General features: G+C 39.4%; 1 protein-coding gene across 3 annotated transcripts in view; it reads left to right on the forward strand.

Moving 5' to 3' along the window:
- KANK1 (KN motif and ankyrin repeat domains 1) overlaps positions 1-23,130 on the forward strand; it is a 151,858-nt gene that overhangs the window by 77,779 nt on the left and 50,949 nt on the right. For 2 of the 3 annotated variants that reach the window (XM_075278811.1, XM_075278826.1), the window contains exons 1-2: positions 2,659-3,100; positions 15,952-16,050. In XM_075278811.1, the coding sequence (XP_075134912.1) occupies positions 16,005-16,050 (46 nt within the window). In that variant the 5' untranslated portion in view covers positions 2,659-3,100; positions 15,952-16,004. Of the gene's footprint in view, positions 1-2,658; positions 3,101-15,951; positions 16,051-23,130 lie in introns of those variants that run through there. The other variant, XM_075278819.1, reaches the window with a different exon arrangement.

The following is a 23,130-nucleotide window of genomic DNA, read 5'->3' on the forward strand; positions in this document are numbered from 1 at the left end:
AATTGCATTTATCATGTTCACAGAAAAGGTCAGTCCCCAGTGGGCTTAAAGAAACATGAAAAATTATTAAAAGTAATTTTACACACGGTGTTTTTTTTTTTGTTTGTTTTTTTTATTCCTTATTTTTTATTCCTCCAGATACTGTATGGTATTCATAGAAACAAACTGGTGAAGCTCCACCACTAGACCTGATACACATATGGATGTGAACGAGCATGAACTGTGTATTGCACGGAGAGAGCTCCGGACCCGGACTGTGGCATGGAGTTAATATTAACAAGACTTGAGAAAAAGCAATTCTCCAGCAAAAAATATAAAATTTTACTTGAAATGATTAAAAAGAGACATACAAAAAAGTGGATCCATACATAAAAACAAACAAGCTTATGCGTTTCGGGACGTAGAGTTCATTCCCTTAGTCAAAGCTATGACTAAGGGAATGAAATCTACGTCCCGAAACGCGTAAGCTTGTTGTTTTTTATGTATGGATCCACTTTTTTGTATGTCTCTTTTTAATCATTTCAAGTAAAAGTTAAATTTTATATTTTTTTGCTGGAGAATTGCTTTTTCTCAAGTACTGTATTGTAATTTTACCTACACAGAAAGCTGGTGTAAATTGGGGCAATGCGTCACTTCTACACCAAAGATGTCCCTCTTTGTCCATTTTCTGCACTGCTTGATACTTTTTAAGACAGTAGGCAGAGTGGTGTTGACATCAAGGCAATGTCTATGCCTGAAAGATTTAATATAACTCAGGCTAAAAACTGCTGTACCTGAAATCTACATCAGAATTAAGAGACCTGATTTTGGCGCGTTTTGTGCCAGTAGGGGAACTGACTGGTGTTGTAAAAACACTGTGGGGAATTTACTAAGAATGGCTTATACAAGTAAAAAAAGACACAAAAGAGTGTGCGTGTGTGAAGGAAACCTTACTCTTACTATAGCATTCTGCTCCTTGTCATGCTTCTGTACTATATCTTGAATACACAGGGTAAAGAACAAATACAAAGTCTAAAATCTATGTATGGTATAGTAGAGAACCACGGCACTGCTATTGTATGGGCATGAAAATGAATGTGTATTGTCTGCATGGATTTGTAGTTCTGCAACAAATCTGTAGTAAAATCTTTACTAATGGGTTAATTTTTCCTCAATTTGTTCAGATTTTGAAAGTGTCACCTACTTAGCATGTACTGTATTACGCTGCCAACTTTCAACATGCAAATCATCTATGCCGAAATTCTACAAGGAATACGCAGCCATTCCATTGTTAGCCCAACTGAAGCAAAAAGGAGGGAGGGGGGGGGAATCCGTTAAATCTAAAAATGGCCATACACATTAGACAGTAGGTTTGAGGTTGGAAAGTCATTCAATGGATGGTCTAGTGATTTGATTTGTTAGTCTATCGTATGTCTTCATTGATGCTGGATAAAGAGAGAACAGTCTTTCTGGGATTGTTTTTTTATGGAAAGATGGTTTATAGACTAGAAACTACCAATTTAGAACTTTTCTCCAGACTGAAAGTTTGTCATTGGCAGCTAAAACAATGGCCAAAACGGTTTCAACCAAAGCAATAGTTTGTTTTTTTTTTTCTGTTGAAATTTAATAGCGGACAAAAGTTGGACTGATGTGTTAGGCCATATATACCCTTATGGGTAACGGTCTGCTACAGTGCTCTACCTGTGAGAGGAAACACAGCTTTTCTCTTCTGTTACCCTGTTCATACAGAGACTTCTCCCTGATCTGTATCTAGATGAATAAGGGCTGCCAGTCAGGCTTCATTGCCCATATACCCAGAATGTATATATGGTGTCCAAGGGCCTGGAAATATGCTTTAGGCTCTACATGCTGTCAAAATGCTGCTTGGCTTTTTTCAGTGCCATAAAAGTGAATAAAGTGTCATTTAATCTCCTCATACACATATAGTGGGCGAAAAAAACAGATCACAGCTGTGGAATTGAAAATGGTTTTCCTATAGATTTAACAGCGGAACAAACAAATGCAACACTTTTTTTCTGCAATGTTTGTGGCTCTTTAGCTTTAAATGTTGAAGTTGAATCTCTTTTTACACACACAGCAGGAATTTGTGGCTTTTTTTAAATTCAATTATTTTTAAGTATTTTTTTTTTTTTAAACTCTGCACCGCTCTCTCCAATTCAATAGTGGGCTCATTATTTCTCAACTGCAACTCTTTCAATGTGACACTAATTGCCATAAACTCACTACTGTTAGTGTATAGCATAAAAAGTGGAGCAATGTTTGAGGACTGAATGTGTCGGATAACTTTCGATGCATCTATCAAACATTATAGAACAAATGAAGCCAATATAGGTTGTAGTAAAATTGAATTTCCCGCAATGACTTTTTGCTGTAAATTATATATATATATATTCTTCATGTGTCTCTTCTTAATGGAAGTAACTAAATGCTATCAGCAGGTGTTTTTAGCTCAGGTAGGGGTGTGTAGTCACAGGATCCACATAATCCATCCATAGCTGTCAATCTTATTCTCATATTTAATCTGCATTGTATGAACATGATATAAACTCTGACAACATTCAGCTTCTGTTGTCAGCAGATTTAGAAAGCCAAATGTCAATGACAAGTGATCTGAGGAACAGGAAGGTGTATGTGCTTAGTGTCAGGCTTAGGGTTCAGTGTCTGCCTGTGGCTCACATACTGCACAGTTAATGAACAGCTAGGGAGTGTGAAGGATTGTGACACTGTAATGGCATGTACTCCGCCAAAGGTGAGGAGCTGTTGTACAGGAATGTCCTGCATTTCCACCAGCTGTTTTCTTACATGTACTACTGAGCCAAAAAGGAAGTCACCTGTACACTGACCACTCGGTGACATTTGACAGGTTATCCTGGAGGTATAAGGATTTCTTCCCTGCCTTCTACTTTACTCTGGCTGTCATCATCTGTGCATAGACCAGCGACGTTTTGGATGTGGGATGCCTCTCAGCTAAACTTAGTAGCAAGCTGGAACTGCTGCTGTGTATTTAAGATCTTCATTCGTGGTGTTACTTGGAGTCATGTTGCACCTTACTGGTAATGCTCTATTTCTTACCCATATCAAGTGAACACGTCCTTTCCAGGTAAGAGTCCGGACTGCATGTAGAACAGTTCGTCTTGAATTGCCTAAATTGTCACTATATCTGGTCTGTATGCAGTTTTAAATGTGTTCATGTCAGTATTACAGTAAATATCAGGGAATGGCGTCTTCACAATCCCTACAGATATCTTCTGTAGATAATATGCAGAAAATTCCTTGTCCAAGCATTGCTTAGAAACTGCTTATAACACTGCAGACTATGCCATTTATGATTTGTGGGCTACATACATTAAGAGAAATCAAGATGGATTAGGTATACTGTACCTGTAGTCCGTATAAAACTGTATATAACGTGTGGATAAGATCTGTTCCAAATAACAAGTGTGTTAGTGATCCTCAGCTCTGCTAAATATGTAGATTTCATTTTGGATTCTTACTGTTTTTACCACTGAAGAGCATTGAAAGAAAGTATAAGGAAACGTGTTACTCTGGTGACTGATCAGTTGTTTCATAGGTGACATGATGCACGTTTATATACACTGTTTTGTGTGGTAGTGAAGGAGCTTCTCTTGGATCTCTGGAAACCCAGAAGGGGCCAAGAATGGGGTAAACAAAAACAAACCAAAGAAAGTGATACTTACCATTGTTGTAGAGTCAAGCTGCTGTATATGCTTATTTTAATTATATTATACAATTATTAGCATTATATTATTAGATTCATAGTTTGTTACATATATACGTTTATAGGAAATGGAATCGCTGGCTTCTCTTTTGTGACTATCTGGGGGGGGGGGGGGCAAATGTTCCTCACTGCTCAGTGTCATTGCTTGGCGGTAAGGAACACCCCCTCTGACAGTACAGCTCTATGGACTCTGTCAGGAGGGGCGTTCCTCACAGACTGTCAAAACCTGAAAGGTCCTCTTTAATTGTAAACTAGGAAAAATATTCAATTGATTGTGATTTTGATTTGAATCAACACTGAGAAAAGAGAGTGGTAAAAGCTGAGAGGGACACTACAGAGCAGAGGGTGTCGCAGCTAGAGGCATTATGCTGTCAGATAAATGTCAGAAGCAGCAGCACTTTCAGCTATGTTAAGGAGTTACACAGATTATACAAACAATACAGTTATTTATAATATAATTGGTTTTGGTAGTTTTCATCTTGATGGAAGTAGCATTATGTACAGCTGACCAAATGTTTTGGTGATGCAACTATAGCTCATAGCAGGTTGGCAATCGTCTGTCTTTACAAATATTGCACCCAACTAGAAAAGGTGATTTTTAATATTTTGAACTTTAATCTGTTACAGTAAACATTTTGTCAAAAGTTTTGGAATAGGCTCGCAAGCTTGGCAAAGCCACATCACAATATATTCATAGTGCTGTGTCTCCTGATTGATATTCCATTTTCACAATGACCAATTCTAACTATAGGTAATAACTACAATTAACACTTAATTATCTAATTTTATAATTGAGTATGTGCATAATAAGTTCATTGAACTGTCAGATTGCTGCATTATAGTAATACTTTTTAACTATATAGTGCATTGTATTTGCTAGATTAAAGTACAGTGTTCACATCTTTGTCTCTCTACAGTAGTTGCATGCATATAGTGAATTAGAGTGGAAAAACTGCTTATTAATGTCAATTGTCCCCTCTGTGTCCGTTGCCATTGACTGTATAATGTAAACAATGTGATGGACTGCATTATGTCTTCTGTTGGGTATGTATACTCTTGTAATGGAAGAACAGTTCTGCATACACTACGTCTTTCTTCCATCAGTGAAGTAAAGAAAAAAATGACTGAAGAAAGCTTCCGTCATCCATGCTGTGATGGATGAGAGCAATGGACATTTGAAGAATGGTAGTGTGAATCTATATAAAACCCATTATATCAAAAAGTAGCACATACACAAATGGGCATAAACCCAATGAAGGGAAAAAGAATTACTAATATATAGAAATCCCACTGAGTGAAATAAACCCTAAATCTGTCCCAAAGAATTCTCACACCCACATTACTCACTTTAACATAGGAAAACATGTGTTTTAGTGGTCGCCTCTCTGTTGTTTGGGTGTGAACCAACTTCAGAGAAATAAGTAAAATACTACTGCTAAATGGTGTGGGATTGGCCCTTGAGAAACAAAGATAACTGAGTATACTCCACAGGTATCTCCAACAATGACACTGAATGGAGCAATAGTGTGCATGAGTGACATCCATGCATGAGTGACAGTGGACAAGCTTTGATACAGATTTACTGTATGGGCTTACTTGTAATTATTTCATGACAGGTACATATCATTAACCTAGCTCCATGTTTATCATGTCACATGTAAAGGCATTACAAGTATACAAAGTATGCACGAGGCTACAAACAAGGCTTAGTGACAAGGGTGATTGGACAGGTTGTTAAATAACATTCTCTCATATTATGTTAAGAGAAAACATCTCAGACCATCATAAATATCATTAGTCCAAGATACACCTAAACAGAGGGAGGGAGAGAGGAGAAAGAATTCCGAAACTGCACTGACTAGACTAATACAATTCTGTGTTTGTCTTCATTCAATTCACCTGCTTTTGTGATAAAATCATGTTAGCCCAGAGGTCCAGTTCTGCTGCAATTCTGTGCTAAATATCTTCGGTGTATCATAGTGGGTGCTGCTGTATTCAGCCATATACTACTGTAATGCATCTCAATAAATTAGAAAATTTTTTTATTTTTTTAGTAATTCAATTCAAATATTATATTGAGTTATTACAGAGTGAACTTTTTCCAGGGTTTCTTTCTATTAATGTTGATTATTATGGCTTACAGCCAAGGAAAACCCAAAAATAATTCAGAAAATTAGATTATATAAAACCAACTGTAAAAAAAATTAACACAGAAATGTTGTCCAAATGAAAAGTCTGTACAGTAAATGTCCTCAATACTTGGCCGAGGCTCCATTTGCATGAATGACTGCATCAATGCGGCAATGTAGCATGGAGGCGATCAGCCTGTGGCACTGCAAAAGGGTTATGGGAGCCCAGGTTGTATGATAGCAGCTGTCAGCTCGTCTGCATTGTTGGGTCTGGGGTCTCTCATCTTCCTCATGACAATACCCTATAGAGTCCCTCAGGGTCAAAACCCAACCCAGGTATATAAACATAGTATCTCTATCTGCTCCGGGATCCCGGTGGAGGAGACAGAATTTTCTGTCAGAAAATCCACCGGGATCCCGGAGCAGATAGAGATACTATGTTTATATACCTGAGTAAGAAGTTTTAATTGCACCTGAAGAAGGGCGGATAGCCCGAAACGCGTTGTGCTTGTATTTTAAAGAATAAACCTATTGGAGGTTTGTGGGCTGATCGTTGGTTTTGTGCGCACTTTCCCTTGTGCCTCCACGCCCGGTTGGGTTTTGACCCTGAGGGACTCTATCCTTTACTACAGCTGTGTACCTTGGTTCACAAGAAGGGGGACAGGTGCTGCCACCACGGTCAATACTATTGGTCTAATTTGATGTTGTGACGTTTCACAACATGAGAAGGTAAGAGGCCAATTGGTCTTCTACACGAAAAATATCCACGTGTGAAAATACTACACCATATTTGGCGCTCGGTGTTTCTCTTTTTGTCTTTGTCAATACCCTATAGAGTCTCTATGGGGTTAAGGTCAGACGAGTTTGCTGGACTATCAAGCACAGTGATATTGTGGATATTCTACCAGGTCTTGGTACTTTTGGCAGTGTGGACAGGTGCCAAGTCCTGTTGGAAAATGACAATTCCATCTCCAAAAAGCTTGTGGGCAGAGGGAAGCATGAAGTGCTCTAGAATTTCCTGGTAGATGGCTGCACTGACTTTGGTCTTTATAAAACACAGTGGACCTGCACCAGCAGATGACATGGCTCACCAAACCATCAGTGATTGTGGAAACTTCACACTAGACCTCAAGCAGCTTGGATTGTGTACAGCAGCCTCTCCACTCTGCCTCCAGACTCTGGGACCGTCCAAATGAAGCGCAAAATTTACTTTCATCTGAAAACACCTTTGACCACTGAGCAAGAGTCCATAACTTTTTGATGATATTCTAAGTTTTTTAGATGCACTATTACTTCTGATTTTCATGATTTGTTTTTCTACAGGACTACTTTCATTTAGTTCAGTCGCACTCACCTGTCCCTGTTGCTTCAGTGTCCATTACTGCTATTAAGTCCAGCGCATACCAGGGCTTGTTCTAACGGAAGTCTATGACGCAAGGGACCGCTACGGCCAATCAGCAACTTCAGCGGTCGCAGAATAGGGTTCAGTGACATCACTCACATACATCACAGGTCCTTTCCATTAGTCTGCTGACACACTGGAATGCTGGGGACACGTGAATATAATTTTTCTTTTCCCTTTTATAGATTTCACCTTCCTCAGCCTCCTACCCAAGTACGGAGATTCCTGGACAACCCCTTTTAAAGGGATCCTATCATTCAGACGACATTTTTTCTAAGTACCACATCGGAATAGCCATAAAAAAGGTTATTCCTCTCCTACCTTTCGTCGTCTTCTCTGCGCCGCCATTCGCCTACAATTCCGGTTTCTCTTTGTATGCAAATTAGCTCTCTCGCAGCACTGGGGGCGGGCCCCAGCGCTCAAACAGCACTGCGGGCGTCCCCAATGCTGCGAGAAAACTCTCTCCACTGCTGTCTCCATCTTCGTCAAGAACGGCCTCTTCATTCTCTTCTTCCGGCAGTGTCTTCTTACTTCTAGGCCTCTGGCCTTGGGCAGAGCAGACTGCGCATGCCCACAGGCCCCGAGAAAGTGGCCGCTTACAATACTATGCAAGCGGCCATTTTCTCGTGGCCTATGGGCATGCGCAGTCTGCTCTGTCCAAGGCTGGAGACCTTAGAAGTTACAGGCCACCAATGGAAGAAGAGGCTGAAGATGACAGTGCTGTAGAAGAAGAAGTGGTGTTGGAGAGAGTTCTCTCGCTGCATTGGCGACACCCCCAGTGCTGTTTGAGTGCTGGGGCCTACCACTAGTGCTGCAAGAGAACTAATTTACATACCGACAAGAACCAGGACACATGACTTTATTTGGATTGGTAATTTAATAGTGCTGTAAACTCCAGAGCAAGCACAGGCCTATTGTCCTGTATTCACAGCATTATTTCATCACAGGACAGTAGCCTTATAAAGCTCTGTAAACAAAAAAAAAATTATGGTGTTTGTAAGAGGGTTGTAAAAAAGCAAAAATGAGCAACAAAAAAAGGTGCGGCAAGGTTAAGCAGTGCATTTTATTTTTATTACGGACACTGTTGTAAGGTATCTGGACTGAGGGGACAGCAGTTGGGAAATGAACTGCATGGGAAGACATCAGTTGTTCATTATAACATGTGGAGGCCATGAATGGGACATTACATAGAGAATAATACCCTATTAGTGCTCCCTTACACTGTATAATACTTGTTAATGCCCCCCACAGTATAAAGCTCCTTAGTACTCCCCCACTGTATAATGTTCCTACCTACAGTATAATGCCATGTTAGTTCACCCAAAATCTCTAATTCTCCCTGGTGCCCTACATACCGTAGTATAATAGTACAAACTATAAAGCACCTTGGTTCACCCCCACTCTGCGTAATGCCATGTTAGCCCTCCTGCAGAGTATAATGACCCAACAGAGTATAAATCAGTAGTCACATTGGCCCTGCTACTTCATTTCACTACTGGGGAAAGGGAAATTAATATAAAATATTTTTTTTTTCTATTTTTTTTTTTTTTTTTTTTGTCTAAACCTAGGGTGCATCATATAGTCAGACGTGTCTTACCGTCTGAAAAATAAGGTAAATATTGGACGTGTACGCCCACTGTTAAGCTTGGACCTTTATCTAATGGTAAATCCTAGTCGGTACCCTGTTATACATCATGCATATGTATGACTGGGTCTGTCTGATAGGGCTGTATTTTATGTATTCTAGTACAAAACTGGCATACCTCAGTTACCTGTTTATTCAAGAGCATCCAGACAAACCGTGGGTACAATCTCATATGTTTGATCTGTAGACAAAACAATTGCTAGCATCAGTGTAAGGTACAATTTACAAGTCCTAAGTTGCCATTGTGGACAGGTACATTTACACAATCTAGGGTGTGTGCACTAGTCTACCAGCATTTTACTTTATCCATGAATGCGTTATCCACCCACGTGAGCGTTTGTGTTGATGTAGTCCTGCCTAGACAGACCCTATGACATCAGATGAAGTAACCTATTAGTCTGGAATTGTATGATCACCCTCATTGTTATTTAGGATGGTGTTCTGCATCACAGATGCTTTTTGCTGCAGGGGGGAGATTAGAATTATATAACAATTACATTTAACCTTTACATCTTTAATTAAAACTGCAAATAGTTTTTGGTGTTACAGTACCTCTTAGTTTTAGTTATTTTTTTAAAAAGTCTGTTCTGCCCTCTACTGGCAGGAAAAAAAAGTTACATCCTGTATACAGCATTTACACTGCATTTGCAAGATATGACACACAAGATTCTTATTGAATTAATGCAAGTGAAATACTTTTAAGTGAATTTACTTTTCAAGTAAATATTTTGCTTTCTGTTCCCTGTATTTTACATGCAGTATTCCTGTTATTTGCATCTGTAATTTGATATCTTTTTTTATAGTATTTTATTGGTATGGCACACACATACTCCACTGCACTTTAGAGTTCATGAATAGACCTTACCAATCTAATCAATTATCAAGTTGCACAATAGGAGTGAGGGCCCTGATCACAAGAGCTTACAATTTATGGGGTGACGCAAGAGATTATGTACATATATCACACCTTCCTTCATGTAACATGGCTCTCTATCCATAGCCATATCTAGAAAAAAAAAAACTATTTGATTTATCCTAATTTAGGGGCAGAGGATTGAGATGGGTCTTTTTGTTCTGAGGCTAGTTTCACATCAGTATTTAGTGGGTCCGCTTGGGGACTGTCAATGTCTGAAAAGCGCTGTGGAATAAGATGGTGCTATACAAGTAAGCATTAAATAAATAAATAAATAAATAAATAAATAATATAGACTATAACGGGGTCTGCTCAGTTTCTGCCCGAAATGAGTGAAAAGCAGCACTTTAGTCTCCGCATGGAATGGAGAGCCAACGCTGGTGTGAACTGAGCCTGAGATGCTATTCTGTCCTCTTGTCCACGCTGCTACAATGTTTCTGTTTAGGTAAAATGCATTAATCTAAAGTTCTGGCTATAATTTCCATTTCAGAAAACTTCTGACATGGCATAATAAGCCTGCCTTCAGCTGCCAAGACAGGCCAACAAAAAAAAAAACCTTGATCCAAGGCAACATCACTTTTGCCCTTCCATTTCGATAGCTGGAAAAAGTTGGCAGGCCAAACCGACGACTCCATTATAAATGGCTGACAAGTCCTGTAATTCATCAAGAAGCCAGTGATTGAATTCCTATGAAAACCTACAGCAAAATATAATTCTTATTAATTATACTATATTAAACATTCTAGAACTTATAACTGTTTACTCTTTAACACACAGAAGTTTGTCTAGCCTGGATACAATTGTATTCACATCTCAATGTTTCCATTTGCATGTAGAGCTAATAATGGTGAGGTGTTGACTCTGTGTATTAGAAGGCCTTTTCCTTTGGTACTGTGGTGAACTTTATGTTTGGCTGCACCCTCAATAGTTGAGGTTCAGTAGGTTTGGCTGTTTTTCTGCCATGGATCATGGGCTGTGGTGCAGGATGTATACTCATGTGACCTTTGGATAGGTGAGACCTGTGTGACTGTTGCGAGGAATGCAGGGAGGACTCCCACCGTATGTTTCGCTATGATTTAGCATGTCACTGCCTAGCAACGGTCTTTGCGGTAGCATGTCATTACCTGGAATGTCGGTATAACCACTTTTATTGCTCCAGGTTTTGTTTTGAAATTCAACAAACAAAACCATACCCAGATATTTAATCTTGTGATCTTTCTATTTATTTTCCTAGCTGTATCTGATCTGCAAAAAATGTAGCTTTTTACAGTTCCTGCAAAGCTACAGAAAAATATCCTCAGCGGAATTGCTGCGATTTCAAAAACAGCATGTCAATGAAACCTACGCAAATGCTGGCGTTTTCTGTATAGGTATAATTGAAGCAGAAAGGCCACAGCAGAAAACTCTGCGGCCTTAGGGCCCTTTCACACGGCGTAAGCGCGCCGCTCATTTATACACGTATACACGTGTCCGAGCACGGCGCTGCGCTCGGACACTTGTATAAGTGTCTAAATGAGCGGCGTGCTTACGCCGTGTGAAGGGGCCCTTACTGTGAAAAGCGCTGAGGGAAAAACCATGATGCCGTGGTTTTTCACACAGCGGTTTTTGGTTACGGCTTGCTACATAGAGCTTGGCCTAAGGCCAGGGCCCCACGTGTTGTAAATGCTGCAGCAAAAAAGTGGCGATTTACAGTTTCTGCAAAGTGGATGGGATTCTAGTGAAACCTATCCATACATTGCAGAAAAATATGTGTAGTGGAAGTGCTGCAACTTCCAAAACCGTCTCCGTTTTGGAAATCACAGCATGTCAATTATACCTGCGGAAACGCCTGTAGGTTTCCTTATAGGTATAATTGTTTGCGTTTTTTTCCCGTAGGTCTTTTCTGCGGCCCTCTACGTGGGGCTTTAACGTTAAGGAGTTTTCTGAGGTAGTCAAAAATTGGGCCAAGAGAAGGAGGTGCCATAAAAGAAACATTTTCTCTTCTGGTAGTTTCCAGCACCCCTACTTCTCTGCTCCCCACTGTGCTGTTTGTTGTGGAGCCTCACAAACTATTTTAACTGTGTACTGTCAGGAGGGCGGTGTCAGACAGGAGCAGACAAGAGGTGTGAGTCTGAGCACTGACTCTGTCCACTTCTGATTGGAGCTCTAAATCACGCCCCTTTCCTGCTATATCCTGACCCTTCCCAGTGGAGCGGCTACTAAAACAGATGCTAAGAACTTGTTTGTGGAAGTAGTGAAAGGTCCTTTTCAATGTGAACAAGGTATTGTAGAATGGAGTATCTACATAGTTAAAGGGGTTGTCCAGTTTCGGACACACATTAGTGTTTGTAAAGTGAAAAGTTAGACAATTTTTCATGGTCATGTGATGGACACACATGTGCACAGCTCATTACGGTCACAGCACAGTAATCAGACATCTGCCTGGTAACGAGCTGTGCACCTGTGTGTCCATCACATGACCATGGACTGATTTTTATCTACTAGGAGTAAACAGAGTGAATGACAGTAAACAGAGATCTAGAAAACCATGAGGAATTGATACAGAAAGTATATTGGGGAAATTGTAGAACTTTATTATTGAAACAATAAACCTTTATCTGCAACTGAGCAACCCCGTTTAATGTTACAATATGGCAAATCTGTTAACACATTGTGTTTCCTTATTATCCATATTCTGAAAAATATGTTTGCTTAAAGGGGTATTCCCATCTCAAGGATCCTATCTATACTGGTAGCTTATTACATTGAATACTTTTCCTAAATATATTGCTTTAGAAATGCTGCTTTGTTTTCCTGCTATGTGACCTAATTCCTCCCATTGTATACACAACGTTTCCATAACGCTGGACCTGTGTGATAGGTCAAGTGACATCACTCGCTTTTCTTCGCAGGACAATCAGTTCAGCTAATTGCAGTTTACTAACTAATTAATCTGATCTGCATAAGTGTTGTGATACCCTATAGTGTCCTGTTCAGTAAGCTGGAAGGGGGGCGGGAGAGAAATACAGGAAGTGAAAAGAGACTACAGGCAAACTGCTGAAATGGGAGAACCCCTTTAAAGGGAGTCTACCAAAACCAAAATCTCTTCTTATTCTCTTACCTGGGATATAAGTGATATAGTGAACATATTTATGTATTTGTTTTGTTTACTAGACATAGCATACTGTATAAGTTTTGCAAGGAGTGTTGCTTTTTAAAGTTTTTTGTTTTTTTTCATTTTGTTCCAAAAATAGTGTGCAAGACTACATTTCCATCTGCATCAGCCTTCATTTGGGGACTCTGCTTTAGTGTCTGCCTAAAATAACCAGATTTTTTTTATTTTTTTGCTTTGTTAAAAAAAAATGGAACCCAATGGACCGTTGTAGTCAGTGGGATCTCGAGATTTCATGTGTCTATTTTAGTAGTCTGCTTGTCTGTTGTTCTGGTCCTCCAACACACCTTGGTACATGTATAAACCTAGCGATAGGCTGGCTACATACGGTTGCATTAATTGGCCAAACCACAGCTCAATATGTCAGTTCAGTTTGGCTGTGGTCAGGAAGGTAAATACAGCCAATACACAGAACATGTTTCCTAGTCTGAACACGGCTATGTAAAGCCAACCTAAATTATCTAGTTTATTCATTTAGAATGAAGTAGAAAGGTTAGTAGGGTGAAAATGGAACCTTAAAGAGGACCTTTCATCACTTGGGGCACATGCGGTTTTATATACAGCTAGAAAGCAGTCAGTGTGCTGAATTCAGCGCACTGTCGGCTTTCCCGATCTGTGCCCTGGGTGAAGAGCTATTGGTACCAGTACCGTAGCTCTTCACAGTCAGAAGGGCGATCCTGACAGTCAGTCAGACGCCATTCTTCACATCAGCGCCAATAGCGCTGTACAGTGTGAGCGGGGAGGAACGCCTCCCCAGTACTTGTCTATGATGAGTACTATCAGGAGAGGAGGGAGGTGTTCCTCCCCACTCTCACAGTACAGCGCTATTGGCGCTGATGTGAAGAATGGCGTCCTTGACTGTCAGGTATGCCCTTCTAACGGTGAAGAGCTACGGTACCAGCACTGATAGCTGTTCACCAGGGGAACAGAACATGAAAACCGATAGTGCGCTGAATTCAGCGCACTGACTGCTTTCTAGCGGTATACAAAACTGTATGTGCCCCAAGTGGTGAAAGGTCCTCTTTAAATAAGGAACATCTGAACAGTATGTCAGGACAGTAAAGCAGAACTTTGTAGCTGTTTTATGAGCTACCTTTTATTAAACTTTTGTAATCAATTTAAATTTTGCACATATAAGTTTTAGGTGGTTTGTGTCATTCAACACAGGACTACACTATACTATTGTGATGTTCTACCTATAACAATTTTGGAGGGAGTTTCAATAATAGGCAGCCAGTTACTGCTTGCTGTTCTTTTAGCCTTGAGGCAATATTAACATGCAGGTATGACAGTAGCGTGTAGTGACAGAGGGTGTTTTGAAGATGGGTTCCTATACCTGTATCCACCCCTTCACAGGAATCTTAGTAATTGCTATTCCATGTGCACATTCCTCCTGTCATTGTATGTGGAGGTGCAGAGTAGACTGATAAATCTGAATGTGCATGTTACACAAAATAACCTTAGTTTTCATAGCCATATTTTTACATCACATCAAATTTTTACATATTAAGGCACAGTCTTCCAAATATGGCCTTAATTTCACAACCATAACAAATAGATATGTTGAACGTAACTATGCTAAAGTAGATACTTTCTAGTTTTGGTCAATACAGTGACTTTTCTTGTGGGGGTTTGTTGTCATGAGCAGACGTGAATTTCATCCCAAGCAGCCTTTTTCCATTGTTATAGTTATCCTTTTACTATACGATCAGATCACAGGCCTTGAAAATCTATTATATAGCGATCCACTTGGTGTCACTGTACCACAAAGATGGAAATTACTAACCTGGATGTGTTTACATAGAAACAAGCAAGTGCATGTACATATCACACATACCTTTTTATTCTTCCTTCCAAACTCTGGAATTTCTAGACTTATCCAGACAATAGTATAACACGGAAGGATTGCATAGACTTGCTGAGAACGGAGACCACTGTTGCACTGTAATTTTTAAGCTCTATTCACACCATATTTTTTACATCCATTTAGACACATGCAAACCGACATCCGGACGTTTACCAAGACTTCAAAATGGGGAAAAAAAACTGTCTGCTTTTTTTTTTTTTCTTAAATCGTGTCCTTCAAAAAATAAAACCTAAAATAAAATACGGAAATGGATCTGATTTTTGGGTAAATAACGTTTTATTGAATTTTCGAAGTGACAACATGAACTTGATCTTGAACAATGATCTTTAAAAACAATAAGCGTGGCGGTACATTTACCAATAAAACATTCAAAAAGTGCTTGCAAATAACCACAAATTGAGCAATTATTATTTTTTTTTCTGTTTAACATCGATGTCTGTGTAAATGGATGACTATCTGTCCACATCCATTGAATAGATGTTAAAAATGTGTTCTGAGCGGAGCCTTTGGAGGACACCATTTTAGTATACAACCTTAACTCTACTGTTGTGCTAATTTTCTAGTATTCTAGGTTCTGGCAAAACGCTGTTTCTGCTCATTTAACTGGAGCATGTGATGGCTGAAGGACTGTGTACTCATTCTAGCATGCCATTCCATCTTCATTTGGATTTTGTCCAAGTATGGCCAGTAGAAAAAAAATAAAATAAAGATTCCAGGGATTGAATTCTGGTTATTTATGCTCCTATTAAAGTTTGTGAACTGAAAAAAAAAAATGTGCATTCAGTAAAATTATTCTACCAAATGCCATTGATTTATTCTCTGTCCTATCAGGAGACACAATTTTATATATCTATTTATATCTATTTCTGGTCAAGAGGATAGCAAAACCTTCAATCCTTATGTAGCCAGTAATGCAATAAAACAATGACTGATCTGAGCATGCATGTATATGAGGGACATGCAAGGAATAGCTTTCAACCAAACAAGCATTAAGCTATTGGCTATTGAAGGCTTCTGGCCTTGTTAGTCAGGCTATATGAAGGTTACTGTACAGTGTGTATAGGTGTATGTTGGCTAACAGTTATTTTACTTTTTTATCTTCCAGGTTGCATGTAAAATTGGACTGAATGTATAGCACCTTTCTTGCTAAGCGTCCTGATGTCTGACATGGAGAATACAGACAATGTCAATGGAAATCTTTACGGTATGGAACATTTTACATGTTATCTGTTGGGCATAATTTACATGGAAAGCATATTGTATGGACTATATTTTCTAAGCCTAGTATAGGGCACATCTCTTCCATCATCCTTCTGAACTGGAGAGCCAGATGACTTATCTGGCCCGGACAACCAAGCAGCCTGTGTAGAGTCTTGTCAGGCAAGGACTAATGGAATTTCTGAAAGTGTGCCACTGTAACCTTTCCACATAAAACCTACGCTTTTCTCCACATCTGGTAACTGATGCTTTCTAGCGAGTAGAAAATGACATGAGCTGATATATCGAAGTAATCTATGTGTATCTGCCAAGGCTTTCTATGGCATTTTACATATATTGCACTTGTATGTTCATTTAGGCAGAGTTTCAGACTGAAAGGGAATGGGTCACGGGAACTTTTCTTCAGTCATGTCTTCTACTTCTACTTTTACAATAAAAGTCCTGCATGCAAAACTTTTTTTCTTCAGTCAGAACACAGGCAAAACAGAAGAAAACATCTGTCATATGACCGTCTACATCCATCACTCTACTACTGTTAATGTCTGTTGCTCTTATCTGATGTTAATGTCCTATTTCATACTATGTGCCTCCATTGACTTATTAATTTATTCCAGTGAGCGCAGGCCACACAATAGACAGGAATAGGAACCTGTCCTTTGTTTTAAATAACCTATATGACTATACCAAAGAAATCATACACAAAAAAATAATTGGAAAATATAAATATTTTAACGTTAAGTGCTAAAAACTAATAATAATCACAATTCATAATCGAGGTCCCATCCAAAACACGGCACAAAATTAAAGGCATAATACATAAATATCATGATCACAGTGGCTCAGTGGCTAGCACTGTTTCCTTGCAGCGCTCGAGTCCTTGGGTTCGAATTCTGCCAAGGACAACATCTGCAAGGAGTTTGCATGTTCACTCGGTGTTTGCATGGGTTTCCTCCCACACTCCAAAGACCTATTATGATCATTGCATGACAGAATACCATACAATAAATAGAATTGCTCACAGAATTTGATGATCTATATATCAGATATTTACATAAAGTATAACTGTAGTGCCATACATATAAATGGATATAACTTTAAATAATCTCACAAAGAAATAGCGCAATTGAGAAAGTCTCCTACAGATGTGTATATACACCAAACCATTACACATATCATTGCATATTATTAGAGAATACTCACTAAATTGAGTAGTGCAAAACACCAGAGTAAGATGTACATCAAATGTTTTCAAAGAAAGTTTTATTAGGTATGATGCCACACATATAAAAGGACTTTACACACTATTGTGTCATTGCACAAACCAAAGACTGGATGGTAATAAACAGACTCCAAAGTATGGCACAAATGGCAAACATCCAGATACTTATTATGTGCATGTGTATATGCACAAAACGCATATATAGGGCCATAGAACACAATTGGTCAGTGTGCTAGCTGTGAAAAATACGGCTAGCACACTGATAATACGTAGTTGTATACATGAAGCATAACTCTTCATCCATACGAAAACATTTCTAGAACTACTAAGCTCTTAATGTAGAATGTAGTATGTTTGTAGATAGATGCTATACTTAGTGTGTAGTGTTCAGAGGCAGACATAACATACAAGACCCCAGACAAGGACATGATTTGTCCCTTTGTGAGTTGATACCATTAATGCATTCCATCGACTGAAGACTCCTACATGTACTATGTATCTGACAAGTCTAATGCCATCTGTGTGTGTGTGTGTGAAGAATGTAACATGCCTCAGCAAAACTGTTTACACTCCTCATGGCTGATATTAATTGACACGACTATTTACTAGGTCTGTCAGTGGCGCTGCACACAACTTTGCGTATTCTCTTTCCAAACCTAGTATATAGTTGAGAGGGTTAATGCACACAGTTTTTTGGCGAGGATTTTGACGCTGAATCCGCCTCTCAATCAGCTTCCAAAAAAAGCCTTCCAATAGAACTTCATTGGGAGACTTTTTTTTTTTTTTTTTTTTTTTTTTTTTTTTTTTTTGGAGGCGGATTCAGCGTTAAAATCTTCTGTGTGCATTGACCAAAACAAGGGTTTTAGAAAATCTAGAAGAGCATAGGCTACTGGAAGCAACACAAATGTAATATAAAATGGATGTATATGGGTAACCGTTTGTTTACATATTGCTAATCTAATATATTCTACTATGTTGTGTTTGGGGTGTATGTGTGTGTGTGTATGTATGTATTGTGTGTGTGTGTGTATATATATATATATATATATATATATATATATATATATATATATATATATTATATATTCGTATAATGTAGGAAAGGTAACTAGTTTGACTTGACTTGGAATTCTTGCCTTGTGAAAGGAGGTTTTTTTTCTGTTGTACTCACTCGCTTATTGATATGGGATCTAGCTATTCTGTAATGATAGAAATTTCTTCTACAAGACACATATTTAGATTGTTATAGTCCTAAGCAATGGTGCTTATGTTGCACCCTGTGACATAAGAATGTCAGGTTTATTAAAGGAGCTTATGGAATATACGGAGACAAGCCAATATGTATCAAATAATAGTAAATATCAATTTTATTAAAGTAAACTACATATATCAGAGCATATATAATACAAAACGGGAAAAGGCTTACAAAGACCCGTCCCTGTGAAGGGACAAAAAAAAAAAAAATAGTGTGTATAAAAAGTGTGTGCGGCCCTGGCGCAAAATGACTGGCCCAAATAGATAAGTATAAATATTCACTCGCAAATGGTGAGCAATCCATTAATATGCTATAAGCTGTAACCAACCACAGCAGAGAGCACGTATACCTAAAGCCATAGTGGAATATCAAAGGGGCTTAAAAGCAGACAGAGGGAGGGAATGGCGCTCACTCCTAACACACATTTTGCCACTGAGATGTCTTTGTCAGGAGGCAGTACCATTCAGAAAGCAGGGAATATTTGTGTGCTTCAGTGAAAAATGAATGGATACACTTGCACCCATGTGTACATCACTCATTCATAGCTCACAAATGTTCAGGAATCCGGATCAAGGTGTGTGATGACGGCATCACGCACACGTGACGTGACACAGTCGCCATGCCCATTCAGATCAATGAACATGGGTGCCACTTGTGCATGCATACCTAATATATAACCTAATTCCAAAACGTCCAGAGCAGGGGTCCTCAAACTGTGGCCCCAGGGCCATATCCGGCCCACCAAGCACTTCTGTCTGGCCCTGCCGACAATGCCGGCAGGCGTGCATTTATAATGAAGCTCCTGGGGAGCTCAGGCCAGGCCATGGAGCGCACTTCACTTTACCTATTGGAGGGCACCGCTCCCGATGTCTGTGCGACCTGCTCTGCCTCCGGCCCACTGTTTGAAAAGTTTGAGGACCCCTGCTCCAGAGTGTCAAACTCTAGCAAGACTATATGGAAGTATCAGTGTGTCCCTCCTAACACTGAATCAATAAATACAGGTAACATGCATTGCAAATAGAAGCAGAGCCATAAATAAAAAATCGATGTAGAGATAGGTGGCACTACTGCTGTGAACAGACACGGAATGCAGACTTGTGAAAACGAATGAACAGTGTAGTCACGCTATTTTGTAAAAATATGGTGGTGCTCAACAGTTCATAAAAAAATACGTAGAAACAAGTGGAGCCGGAAAATAGAAAAGAACTGAGCACTCACCGGTAAGCATGGGGTAAAAACAGTCCAAACTTTATTTCAAACTTCGTACATCATAAAAAACTGGGAGGAGGCACGCCTGAACAGGAAAGAGCGACGATCGTTTCATGCGGTTGCACTTTCTCACTTTCTTGATCAAGCTTGAGAGGGTGCAACCACACGAAACGATCTTCGCTCTTTCCTGTTCAGGCGTGCCTCCTCCCAGTTTTTTATGATGTACGAAGTTTGAAATAAAGTTTGGACTGTTTTTACCCTACACATACCGGTGAGTGCCCAGTTCTTTTCTATTTTTCACAGCCATAAATATAACCAAGAAAAAAGTTTTCATAAATTCTTTTGGCTATGTAGTTATTGTATTATGTGGGATTACGTATTAATTATATTTTTTGGCGTTATGAGTTTTCTAGGATTAAAACATTTGGTAATTTATCTTTTGCCTAGTACATCAATACCTGATCGGTGGGGGTCCCTACATTTGGTTGAGTGTTGTGGCCTCTTCACTTCACTATGCACAGGGCCGTACATTGTATAGTAGCTGTGCTTGGTATTGCAGCTTAGCCCATTTACTTGAAGGAGACTGCGCTGCAGACAGGCCATGTAACCAATGAATATATCACATGACCATTGACACAGCTTTGATTAGCTGATTTGTTATTTCCAGTGTCCAACCCCAATTATTATTCAATCTTGGAGAGCTGAGATAATGGTAATAAGTTGTCAGCTGACCAGTGTGACGACTAAAGTACAAAAGGGATACTGTGTATATGTTCATGAATAATTCAGTGTAAATATTAATGTACACTGACATTTTAGTTAACTTTCACATAAGATGATATTGATGTATCTTTTGGTGGTTACTCGCGCACAGCTATGTGCATCTATACAGGGAAATAATACATTCTGTTGTCGTTTAATTAAAAAGCATGCATCATAATGATTGTGACCAGTTTCTGAATTATATAAACCACATAATAACTGTGTTCATCTGTATTATCTAACTGTGCATTCAAACTCAGTATCACAGACCATATTTTACTTTTGGCACCTTAATTCACAGAAGACTGCCTCAAATTCTTCTCTAAATGAGTGCAGACAGCAATTGATCTCCATTTACATTTTTTTATTGTATTTTTCCAAAACAAACCTCAACTCACAAAAGGCTACCTTCACATCTGTGCCAGATGTACATCCAGTGAGAAGTCGCCAGAAGGACGCTGAGGTTTTATAGATAAATACAGTATAAAAATGTAAATGGAGATTATCTGCTTTCCTTAATCTACATTTAGAGAAGAATTCTTCCATCTCAAATTCCTCTCCAAATACCTGTGGAACCTACGTCTGAAAGCAGAAGAATAGCATTGGCTGTCCATGGCTGGTTTGCATGCTGACTAGCAATGGGATTTATCAGTGTGACCCTTGCTGAATCATATTCCAGGTGGTTTTTGGAACTCTTTTTGAGACTAAATTTGCGCCAAACTTGTCCATGTTACTGAGACATTTTGTCACCCACCATGATAATGGCCAAAAGCTGTATACAGGCTAACTCATAAATAAAAAGAAGGAATGGAAGGATTGCTTAAAGCTTTCACTTCTTGCATAGAGAACTACTTTTCTGAAAGTTGCCCTTGGAAACAGACAGATGTCCTTCTCTGATCTTCAGTCACACATAGAATGTGCAATTCCGATGGCAAAAGGGTTCCCTCTGTCTGTATATCCATGTGCTGCTTTTCATGGGCCATTACTAGGCGAATTGCATCTGTGCAGTCATGTTACCTTTTTCAGTGGGTCAGCACATTTTGTCGTATGGATGGAAAAATCATGAATACACAGAAAGAAAACTGAAAATTTGCCACAATAGACCATTAAAAAAAAAAAGTACATAGATATATGAATAATGGCTAAGAGGCTTCATCACGTGACCATGGACTGATTTTTATCCACTGGAGTAAGCAGAATGAATGGCAGAGAGCTAGAAAACAGTAAGGAACTGATACAGAAAGTATATTGGAAAATTGTATAACTTCTCATTATACAAAGAGTAACATTTTGTCTGTCAATATTGGTCAAACTGGAAAACTCCTTTTAAGCTTATTTATTACAGTCTATAAGGTGACCCTCACACAGAGTTTTTTTGGTCAGGATTTTGAGGCCGTATCCGGAAAAAGAAGCGAGATGCTCATTCTTTCAGGTGGATTCGCCTTGTGACATCCGCCTGAAGATACTCCCTCCCGACTAGGCCCATTCATTTAGGCCTAATCCAGAGCGGAGTGCGCGACTGGATGCCGGTGCACTGCACCAACATCCAGTCGCAGCTATCCATATTTTGGTACGGAACCTGAGGCGACCTCCGCCTCAGGTTCCGGACCAAAAAACCCTGTGTGAATTTACCCTTAGGGTATCATTGCACACAGCTTCAAGTTGTAAGTACTGGTGAAGTACACTAAGCTAGGAGTGGTACTTGTTGCTGCTTTGCCATAAATAATGACACCCTTTAAGAGATTCTCATAAAGACATTAAAAGTATCAGCATTCTGAAAGAGGTTGTCTTTGGTTTAAAAGTGATAATGATTGTTTCATCAAATAAAAAAGCAAATTAAACTCCTTTTAAAGTCCTTTTACTGTGGAAACCAAATGTTCTGCCTGTTTTAAGCTGCATTCACATCTTCGATTGATTTCAGTTCAGGGATTCAGTCGCCCATTCGGCTTGAAAAATGCAGAGAGAAAAGTCCTAAGCGGATTGGGTTTCTGTTTTTCGGGTCCCGAACGCAGGTGTGAACAGTTTTCTGCAGTGCCTGTACAGATCTGGTCATGACTCGTTGACCCAAGAGAGTTCACAATCTAAATTCCCTAGCAGTTTCTTATCGCTATTTCATCTCACACAGGGTTTGCACCCAACTTTACCAGCTTTCTGAATATCGGGCCCAGCAGGTTACTCAGTTCTATATCCCTAGTCTACATATCTGACATTCAGTTGGAAGGGGGCTTTCTATTTTAGCTAGGCTACTGTTGATTCCTCCCAGGCAGCCAGTAAATCAGTAGGGCAGAGGATAGGCACACTTCTGTCAGTGTCGGGACTTGTCTGTCTTAGCAGGCTCCCAGTCTCTGTTGTAACACGCAGCCTGTGACAACATTATTATTACTGGCCTTTTTTTGCCAGGACTGTACTTGCTGTTAAGAAGTGTGGTTAGCTGTGTACCTGTACCTGCCTTGTGAAACGTTTCAGTGATTTCACGGCTTTCAACAATGAGGACTTGGGAGAAAAGACAGAGGGGTGTGTGCCAAGTTGTAAAGGGTTTATTTTAGAGGAATAAGTCAGTCTAGCACAGGACTCTTCAAAATAGGATGGCTCCAGTCTGCAGAGGGAGGCTAAGCTTAGAA

The sequence above is a fragment of the Leptodactylus fuscus genome, chromosome 1, assembly GCF_031893055.1.
Source record: "Leptodactylus fuscus isolate aLepFus1 chromosome 1, aLepFus1.hap2, whole genome shotgun sequence".
NCBI classification, from domain to species: Eukaryota; Metazoa; Chordata; class Amphibia; order Anura; family Leptodactylidae; genus Leptodactylus; species Leptodactylus fuscus.